Here is a 10,565-nt window from a genome sequence, read left to right on the forward strand (position 1 = left end):
TGGTTTTGCCAGTTATGTGCTTCATTTGTATTTTAAAGCTGAGAAAAATCTATATCGTGACCAGAGAGTCACCTGAAAATTCTGTATGTCTCTCTGTGCAGTGATGCAGGGTGTAAGTTTAATGTCTGTATGGCTCCAGGTTTCTTAAGAGCCCAGCAATGGTGTTTGTAATGTTACCATAACAACTGTGGTAAAAAACATAATTGTTGAAGGTCGTGCATGCACCTCCTTGGCTTTTTTCATCAGAGAAAGATGCTTAGTTTTAGTAGCAGTCTCTATTCTGCTGATAACAAATTATTCAGTTGTTTGTTATGTTAACCTTTGCATATCATCGTATTGGCTTGGCTGAAGTGGCTGAGGGGTTATCTTAACTCATCACACATTATGAAAGAGAGATTGCTAGTGTTAATTACTCCCTTAAACTTATGAGATCTTACTTGTGTTCTTAACTGTAAACTACCTTCAAAGCCTGCTTTTCTTGATAATCTAATTATGGATGCTCTTTCAGTAAAGCTTTAATGTGATAAGAAATATCAACTTAAATTCTAAACTCTGTCGTGTGATGTACTTCAGTCTACGCTGCTTAAACCGAACCGGTGAGGGGTTTCTTTCCAGGCCAACAGACAGTGTCAGCTGGATGTGTGTCTTGCTCTGCTACACAATCACGTAAAATGTAATTTAATTTTTTTACACCAGGCAAAATGCCTACTCCATCATAAAGCCATCAGTAGCCTCACGTGACTGATTCTTTACTTGGTCTGCAGAGGTTTACAAGATTTTCATATTAGGTCTAGTTATGGCTCCTGTGTGCTGTGGATGTATCTCTCAAATTAATTGTGAGAATGTGAGATGTTTTTACATTTGATCTTTAGAGAATTGCTATCTGATCAGTATATCTTTTTACTATGGCTTTATACTTAAGGATATTTCAAAAAAAAACCCCAAAATAAAGCACAAAATTATGCTCAGCTATTAATGCTGAGTAACTTCTTTCTTCTGCAGTGCAGTGAATGGGGAGAATAACAATTGCTCCCTTTTGCCTGTAATGAAAAAATCTATATATTGTAGGGGTTTCTATTTGATTTTTTTTATTCTCTAGCTCTAGCTTCAATTAAAGGGGACTGTCGCTCCTCAAGCCTCATAACGAATCCTCTTATCTTTTGAAGTGTAACAGGACTCCTCCCCTTTTTTTTTTTTATACTTACTAAATATTCCATAGGATGTAGTTTTTGGATGTTTGCAGGAAAAATACACAACTTTAAGGGCCTGTGCCTCCCCAGGTTGTCTTTGCTCTCAAATAGTTTTTTGCAGCAGTCAGTATTGTAGCATCTGAGATAATTTATTTTTTTTTGATTGAATAGTGTCTCAAACATTTTTATTTTCATCTGTGGCTTTTGAGATATTACTATAGAACTGAAAGCACTCCCACCATTCCAGAGCTTTGTAGTCCCACCCACGGATGAAGACTCCAGGAAGTAATGTCAGGAATTGCTTCTGGTGATGTGGCAAAAGTGTTTCAGTTTTGTATCTATTTCATGTCGTTTGTTATAATTCTTGAAGCGAGCAGTAAGTTGAGTTTAACTGTAAAGAAAAATGAAGATCTTAAACTGGTAGCAGAAACATGTACTGCGATTCCCTTGGTTCCTTTTTTTCCTTTTACTTGAGTTCAGAATCCTGTTCCTTTCATTGTACGGTTTTGCTCAGGCATAAAACTTGTGTGTGACTGCTGAGCCCTTGGTGTTCAGGAGAGGGAGGCTCGTGGAGCCGTTCTAGCTGTGGCCAGGGCTTGGGTGAGGTACTTCTGGAAGTACTTCTGTCAGTAGCCGCTGGTCTGCAGAGTCCCGAGTTGAAGCTTCTTCGCTGTTTAGTTACTCAGTATTTAAAAATCCTAAGCAGCTTTAAAAACAAATCAAATACTTCTTTTGGTTTTGTTCTTTGCCTTTAGAAACTGAGGTGGTGGGAGGGTGGTGCTGCAGCTCGTATCTCAGTGCTTAGATGTTAGAATTCAGCTGGTGCCTCGTCAAGGTGAAGATGTCTAACGAGGCTCATTCCTGCATTTCTGTAGGGACTTCTTTTCCCCTCCCTAAATTGGATTGGGTCCTGTCTTGGCTTTGTAAAATACCCTATTCTTTGCTTTGCTGGCAATTTCTTCTGGAAATTAATTTCTTTTGGAATAAGTATCCTTTCTTTAAGAATACTTCATTAAAAATAATTTGTCTTGAACAGAGCAGTGCAAAGGAGTATCATATATAAATGCTTGTTCAGAAAATGTACCGTAAAGCTTCACTGAGCTTAGAGTTTGTTTTAAATATTACCTATGAGTGATGTTTTGTTTCCACAGCAACCATGTCAGAAGGGGACAGTATTGGCGAGTCTGTGCATGGAAAACCTTCCGTGGTCTATAGATTTTTCTCAAGACTTGGGCAGGTTGGTTTTCTGTAGGATTTTTTCTGATTCTATTAGAAGCAGGTCTCGCTGCGGTTTCTTAATAAGCTCATTACTTTTTGGATGAGTTGTTGAAATACTAAAATTGTACAAAAGATTTCTTTTGAAGCCTGTTAGAAGTAGGTAACATGATATGTAGCTTAATGGCATATTTAATGTGCATATAGGTGACATTGTACAGTGAAAATGTACATCGTTATTGTCAAAAATGAGGAGTGACTTCAGACTTTGTCTGGTTCATCTTAAGGAAAGTAAACTTGTGTAGAATGTTGCAAATTTAAAATTTTTACAATACCTCAAGCATGAGGAAATTTTATTTTTGCTTAAAATAGAGCTTTTCAAATGCTTGTAAAAATGTTTAATTCAGCGTACTTGTAGGAAGGAATACAAATGTTTCACATTACTCTCCTTCCCAAAATGCTCTTCAAAAATGCTTACTATTTCTAGTGCTACCCTTTAATAAACTTTACTCATTGTGCATCGTGTATTTTACAGATGTACATTTTGTATTTCTTCCTAGATCTACCAGTCCTGGTTAGACAAATCCACTCCATATACCGCAGTGCGATGGATTGTAACTTTGGGTCTGAGTTTCATCTACATGATTAGAGTTTATTTACTGCAGGTAAGACAACGGGATTTACTGGTAAAGTAGTTTTAGATCTCTTTACTGTTTTGGTTTTTGTGTTGAGAGGTTTTGAGGTATGACATTACTTTGGAATTACATATGGTGTTGTATGTGGAGTGGGAGGTAAATTACATAGTCTGAACAAAGAACACGTCTTTTTGGTGTGAGCCTTACTGTTTCAGAGTGGAGAATACTTGAGGATGTTTGTCTGATGGCAACAGACATTGGAAATACTCTGTTAGTTAAAATGAAATTACATAGTAAACATCTGAAAACTTGAGATGTGAAAATTCTTTTCAGGAAGATGTTAATCTTGGTGCTTTTTTTTTTTGCCCTCCCTGCTTCAGGGTTGGTACATTGTGACATATGCCTTGGGAATCTACCACCTAAATCTCTTCATAGCTTTCTTGTCGCCAAAGGTAGACCCCTCATTAATGGAAGATTCAGGTGAGTCGTGCATTTTGTGATGATTTTGAACTTAATCAAACATCTAGCTCTTTTTGTCTGATAGAATAAAGACGTGCAATTTTAGCATGACGTTGTCTTTTTAGACTTACCAAAAAATCTATACAACCTGACGCCAGGAGTTACTATAAAACTTGTCTTTTTTTCGGAACTTAAGCACAGCATGTATTGTGTCACCTTTCTATGTTTCGAAAGGTTGCCGTGACCTAATTTCTCCCTGACCTGGCATTCATTTGTTACTTATTTTCTTTCGGGAAACTGATGTTAAGTTACATTAAAACAGCCACTGTAACTGGAATCAGTGTGTAACAAAGTTTTTGGCTTTGTTTTTTTGTTAAGACAAAAGGTAAAAAAAATCTGGAGTCTGAATAGTGTGGAAGATTAGTGCGAGAGGGTTTGTGGTTTGGTTTTTGGGGTTTTTTTTTGTTTTTTTTTAAATCCATGTTTTTTCAGATGATGGTCCTTCCTTACCTACAAGGCAAAATGAAGAATTTCGGCCTTTCATTAGAAGGCTCCCAGAGTTTAAATTCTGGTGAGTGAATCTTGTCTGCCCACGCTCTGTTTATGTAAAATAGAAGTATCTGCATCCAATTAGTGGTGGTCGAGGTTGGAGGATTAATTGTTAATATTATTTTTAAGGCACTCTGCCACTAAAGGAATCCTGGTTGCCATGGCATGTACATTCTTCGAGGCTTTCAACGTTCCTGTTTTTTGGCCAATCCTGGTGATGTACTTCATTATGCTATTTTGTATCACTATGAAGAGGCAAATCAAGGTAACTTGGCAAGAGTAGCTGGTAGCGTTTGTGAATTTACAGTATTGTTCCAAACTGTCTGTCCAGTTGAGCACTTCAGAGGTACCAAATATATTGCACATACCCCTTTTACTAGGGGAACATGAACAGTTAACACAGGAATATTAGTTCAGGTTCTGCATATTTGCAACTTCGAGCAGGGAAAGAACAACGTAGACAAGTGACTCAGACCATTTTTAACAAATTACTTGCAGTTTGTTGGTATTTTAAAAAGAGAACCAATTTTGGGTTCAGAATTCTGGATAGGTATTGTTAATCAAAGTTGTAAATTAAATAGTAGGAGGTAGCAAAGAGTTAATACCTGTATGATCTCTCCACTTTCCTGTGACTCCCCCAATCAGGAATCCTCACTGTATAACTGGTTGGGTTTACCCAAATTTGAGATTTGTGAGATTGGACTCATCTCCCTATTTAGGTGTAAACTGATGTATGATCAGCTACTTCATTACTTTTATGATGCCAAAGAACTGTCTAGAGGATGTTGTAATTTACATTTTTGTAAATATTATGTTTCTTCCTCACAAGTTGCTCTTTTCTCTTCACAGCACATGATAAAGTACAGATATATACCCTTCACACATGGCAAGAGGAAATACAAAGGGAAAGAAGACGTGGGAAAGACCTTTGCTAGCTAGAAGATACAATCAGCCTGTGACCAATTCTACTTCTAACTAAAGGAACGATTTTGAGCCATTGTAACAATGCCTTTTTTCTTCGTAAAAAATTATTAACAGAGTGGTGACAAAGCAGTTGAATTTTTGTTTTAAGAGGATCTTGCTATTTTTATCTGAAGTATCAGTTTCTTGAAGAAACTGGCATTCTAACCAAATTGCATTGAGTTTGTTATCTTTTGTAAGCTGGAGAAACTTTGGATAATCCCGTGGATTTGGGATAAAGTATTTCTTTCAAGATCCGTTGCACTGGAGAGATTAATGGCTTACAGTTGGGCATTTTTACGTAGTTCTCCCACCGACTATCACCCTGACGTGCTGTGCACATATGTGGAGGAAAAATGTACAGTGGCACACATGATGCTGTTTTCTGCTTCATGGCCCTGTGCTCTTTTCAAAGAAGAATTCAGTAGGCCTAAATAAATGCAGATCTTAAGCCAGTTTCATAAATGCATGGTATTACTGAGTTATAACCAAGCAAATATAGATAAGGATAAGAAATTTACTTAATTATGGGATTTGCAGTAGGGAAAAAATACTCATGTAGCTTCTGGAGTAACTCATTTGTGTTGGGTTTTAATGCCAGTTTCACCGTCGCATCTCCTAGCAGATGCTAAAATTGGGCTCTTTCATGATGACTCAAAACTTCGTTCAGACTCTCTCACGATTTCCTTTGAGGATGTGGAATTATAAAAATACATATTTTAATTGTTATTAGTTGGAGTTTCTTTCATACTTAAGGGTTTCTCGAATAATTTAAGCTGACCATGCAGCCCCTTCAGAATATACCCAAACTGGCCAGAGCAGACAAACGATGTGGGTTTTAACGCAGCTTTTCATTTTCTATGGGGAAAAAAAAAAAGATTAGACATAAATGACCTGCATGTAAACTTTTTCATGTGATACAACTGCGGTTTTATTAAGTGACTTTTTAATTCCAAAATTTATTAAAAGACAGTGTCCCCTTTACTTGTTCTATATCCTTTATATACATACATTGATCTGACAGTATTTATGGCTCCTTTTCAGTATTGGTTATCCTTGACTTACCTTCCTGCAATGCCTTTTTCACCTCCTCTGGGAGCACTCCCTTGCAGAAAGTAGGAAAAGATTAGCTCTTTGAAGATTCTGAATGGAGAATAGTGGCAGCTTCCACAGACACCTAACTGGCAGATGTGTGTAGGAGCCTTTCATCTGATTTGGTCAACAGAAGACATTCTGGAGTTCTGGAATTCAGCCTTCAGTAATCCTGGGAAAGTGACAGGTAGTTGTAGTTCACATTGACCTGCTGGGTTTCTTTGTTTGTTTGTTTGCATGTGTTTTATTAGCAATCTGGAAACTAGTAGTGTCAAAATTTAAAATGATGGAAAGAGCATCCAGAGAAGGCCTTATAAAAGTACCAGTCACGGATGCTCACGCTTCGTTGCCTAGAAATCTGAAAATGCCGACTTGGAGAAGCTGTCTTCAGGTTTGCTGGAGTTTCCAAATAATACGGGCAAATCAGGGAGAAAAATATGGTATTCTTCTTATTAGTGTTAAAATTAGCAACCGGGAGGACTCCTACTAAACAGCGTTGATGCTATCCAGTGCAAATTAAGACTTTTTATCTCTGCTTTATTTGGAACTTCAGTGGCAGTGTGAGATAATGCCTCATTCCTAGCTAGGCACACCCGCTCTGCACTCGGCGGGGTTAGCAGTTCTCGGAGACGGGCTGTAGATAATGTTGGGACAGGGGTGTGATTCTCTAGCTGACTTCCAGCGTGCAATAGCCAGACATGCGTGATGGCATTTTTGTTAAACTTTGCTCTATTCTTATCACTCAAGTGCTAAAAATAAATTACCCTTAGAGAACGAATGAAAGACTTGGCCTGACAACCTCACAGATCCTTCCTAGTCATTGATTGCTTCCTCTTTGGCTTTATGTGCAACTAAAGGTTTTTCCTTAGAGTTTCCTTAGTAAGGAAGCAATTTCCTAAGGTAGTCATGTTTTGATTTGTGATAGAGACCACTTCCACTGTTGCCTTGACGATTTTAAATAGGTGAGGGATGCCTGAAAGTTTTCTGGTGTAAGAAAGAGATGGTATTGCAGCTCTGAAAATCACTTTTATACAGGAATGATGAAGTGTTTGTGTAGTTACCAGCAACTATTTTTTATTCCATTTACAGGTACGTTGAAAAGTTAAACTAATTTTATTGGTAGTTCTATGATAACACTTGGAGATTTGTTAACTAGCTAACCAGGATCTCTGCAGCCCAAATAACCACCTTAAAAGTGCTCTTAGAGCACATCTCCCTCTGCCACTCCAAGTCAGTGCCATTTGTGAAAGCTTTATTGAAACTGTAACTCATGATCTACACAGTGGATCATTTCGCTATTTCTCCCCACCTGTATTTAAAGAATACAAATAAATTCATCCTGTACGTTTTCTATCATGCGAGAATGACAACATATGTTAACAACAAATGATCTTCCTTTTCCCTGCTGCTCCGAATACTTGTATAACTGAACTAATAATAACAGGGGAATAACCCTTGACAGGGTGATGGTGCTGAATCCCTTCTCAGCTTAGCTGAAATAGCCCTCACTGCCAGAAAGAACCGAGGGGCTGAAGGCAGCTTCTTCCCCATCTGTGTCAGGCTGCAGGAAACACCACCCAGACTGACCACAGGCAGAAATAGATTTATTCTGTAAAACAGGAATGAAGTGCTGCCCTGCACAGGCAGTTAACCAGTTTTATAATAAAGTGGGTTTGTTTCTTGGACTAACTCAAGAACTTTTATTAAATAAAAGGTAAGAGAGCTGAGGTCCTTGTCATGAAACAGAACAGACTTTTCCTTTACAGTTGGTAGTGCCGTAGATAGATCAGTTTCTGAGGATGGAACTTCTCTCTGCACAGTGGACATTCTGTCTACAAAAAAAAAAAATAGTTATACAGATGTACTGACTCGCTCTATTTAAAAGTTTTGAGAAAATCCATATATAACTATTAAGCAGGTTCTATAAAATGAATATTCAACATCCGTAATTAAAAAAAATTGGTCCAGTTTGCTTCTTGAGTTAATTTTGCTAACAAGTAGAATCAGAAAAAAACTACAGTTAGAGCCAGTATGAGGAAACATTTATTCATGTACACTAGAAGTAGTATTTAAAGATCCTGACTGTGTGTGTCATACTCTTAGTTCTCTAAACCTCTTAAGGTTTGGAGCTCTTAGTTTCGTATCTTTGCTTGGTGAATCCAGTAGGAGAGCCAAGGCTTTATTAGGTCAGCACATTCCAAAAATCACTGAAATAATAATTGTTGTTGGTGTTAAAAAAAAGTAAGCTTAAGTCTCTGATGATTTCAGCACCCAAGCTGACAGGCATTTTCAAGTAGAAATTTCATCATGTTTACCCCTTCCAGCCTCCATCCATCCTTCTGTACTCACTCTGGTGTTACACCACTCCATGATGCATTCCCAGCAGAACAGGTGGCCACAAGGTGTGGCTGTTGTGTGTCTCCGTTCTTCCAAACACAAAGTGCAGCAGGAGTGGCGCCCAGTAGTTTTTTCCTTGGTCGTGTTTCTAATTAACATAGTTAAACATTACTTAATTTTATTAGGCTGCTTGAAGAAATATTTGATTACACAATCCTAAAGTAAACCCCATCTTCAAGTATTAACTCTTACAGTGAAGTGAGGAATGCATCAAATGTTATGTCAGGCTCTAACTTAAGTCAAAGTGTCACTCCAGTGTTCTCCCTGTTGATGAAAACATTACATTTCCTGCCCTTCCTTCCACCTCTGTCTAGAAAGTGAAAATCAGCATACTTCTGATGGGCTAGGTTGCGGTGCAGTTTCCATTCCTGCCTTGCTCTCTGCTTCTGTTTGAAGCTGTACATCTGAACACCGATTGTCAAAAGAAGATGGAAGAGTGAAATTATCCCAAGAAACTTGTAACTTGATCGAATGCTCTGATCTTCTCCTTGCGGTCCTCCAAAATGCAGCTATAGAAACAGAGATGTTAGTTTCTGCAGTTTTATGAAACTACTGCCCCCCCATATTAACAAGCTCTTGATTAGGATTTCTCGTTTCTGTCCAGAGAGTTGACAAGTTTCTAGGACTGATCAACCTGCTGTCTCTCAGCAGGTTTAATGCATCTCTCTTAACTGCTGCTTGTGCAAGGATCAGTTAAATCTAGCGTTCTGTCTGTCCATCAAAACAGCTGCTTGGATCAGTTTGGTTTTGTTACATAGCTCTGAGCAAATAGTCGAACACCCCTTTTCCACACTGATGCTGAGTCTTGTGTCTCTATGCGTTTCCAGGCCACTGGTTGGTGTTTTTTGCAAAGATACTGAAAAGGCCATGTGAAACTAAGCTCTTCCTAAAGAAAAGTGCAACCTATAAGTTTATTGATTTTTGCCCCAAACTCTACATTTATTAAGCGCCTTCTCACTTTGTGTATTTGTAGAAGACAGACTGGAGTAGGTAGCGTTCTGAAGTTACACAGGTTATTAACTTCTGACAGTGCATTCACATTTATTATCCATAACCTGTTGACTGAAGGGACCAACAGCCCCTCTAAAGAGTATTAAAAATTTCCCTCTCACGCCATCTGCTCTGCCCAGATTATAATGAGCCACAGCCCAATTCTCTATCACTTTCCATGGCGTCCCAGAAGAGGCCAAAATACTGCAGCGGACACGACCTTCAAACAAGAAATACAACCACTTACATATGTGATTCCCGTGATTCTTTTAGACAGGTGATAAAAAGCGCCACTCATGTAGAATACTGCCAGATGTAGCCGGTGAAGCAAAGGAATGCTGTGTTTAAGAACATACACAATTTGTAAGACCGTTTTCTTCTGCTGCTCCGTAAGCTCCCCAACTTCTTTCTGTATCCAGTTTCGCATTAAGGTCCTGCTGGATAAGCCAAGTGCTGGGTTGCTCTGCGAGGTTCTGGACTCCTCGGCTTCTGCCTGCAGCTCGTGTTCCAGATGCAAGAAAGCTTTTTCTAAGCAATAGGGTACCACGGTGTGAAGAGCAATGAAGATGGCCCGTCGAAGGAAAGAAGGGACCCTCTTCTTGGTTGAGTCAACTTGAACAATGTTCACATACTCTTCACCCAGGGTCTGATAACCTAAACGATGTGTGCAACAGAAAACACGCGAGGTGGGACGGTGGTTACAAGTGCTCTCCTCGGCGTGGCTGAGCAGCAGCGACGGGCTGCTCAGGTCGGAGCACGGCGGGTTTTGGAGCTCCGGACGCAGCAGGGTGGTTTTGTGTTGAAGGAGGTATTACGTTTGCATCGGTATCTGCAATGGTTTTGGGCTTAAAGCAGTTCTCTCTCTCAGAAAGAACTTTTGCTTTTAAGTTAACATACAACTGGGTTGATAAAGTGCATTTGAACTCAAACTTATGATGATTTAGTGGCTTCATATTTAATAAAAGGCATTTACGGAAGAAAAAAGAGACTCAAAACCCCTCCCACTGAAGGAAGTGACTGTCGCGCAGTGCCATCCCCGCCCGGGATCCCCCGAGCTTACCTGACAGAGTGGTCAGGG

General features: G+C 39.1%; 2 protein-coding genes across 3 annotated transcripts; one reads left to right on the forward strand and one right to left on the reverse strand.

Annotated features, from left to right (window-relative positions):
- The first annotated feature begins 1,945 nt into the window (after window positions 1-1,945).
- On the forward strand, window positions 1,946-5,992 carry RER1 (retention in endoplasmic reticulum sorting receptor 1). 2 transcript variants are annotated; one of them, XM_009878741.1, is made up of 7 exons: window positions 1,946-2,025; window positions 2,342-2,427; window positions 2,966-3,070; window positions 3,421-3,520; window positions 3,992-4,070; window positions 4,178-4,313; window positions 4,898-5,992. In XM_009878741.1, exons 2-7 carry the CDS (start codon window positions 2,347-2,349, stop codon window positions 4,985-4,987), a joined length of 591 nt encoding a protein of 196 aa, XP_009877043.1. In that variant the 5' UTR covers window positions 1,946-2,025; window positions 2,342-2,346; the 3' UTR covers window positions 4,988-5,992. The 2 variants fall into 2 exon arrangements, with proteins under 2 accessions (XP_009877043.1, XP_009877044.1); XM_009878742.1 differs by lacking the exon at window positions 1,946-2,025 and having other exon boundaries at window positions 2,351-2,431.
- A 1,698-nt stretch (window positions 5,993-7,690) lies between these two features.
- PEX10 (peroxisomal biogenesis factor 10) lies at window positions 7,691-10,560 on the reverse strand (the record flags this gene model as incomplete). The annotated part of the gene is made up of 5 exons (XM_009878743.1): window positions 7,691-7,932; window positions 8,450-8,585; window positions 8,831-9,006; window positions 9,735-10,141; window positions 10,548-10,560. Coding segments are annotated over 5 exons (804 nt in total), but the record flags the coding sequence as incomplete, so codon positions are not given.
- Between the last annotated feature and the right edge of the window lie 5 nt (window positions 10,561-10,565).

The sequence above is a fragment of the Apaloderma vittatum genome, unplaced genomic scaffold (genome assembly GCF_000703405.1).
Source record: "Apaloderma vittatum isolate BGI_N311 unplaced genomic scaffold, ASM70340v1 scaffold41561, whole genome shotgun sequence".
Classification (NCBI taxonomy): Eukaryota; Metazoa; Chordata; class Aves; order Trogoniformes; family Trogonidae; genus Apaloderma; species Apaloderma vittatum.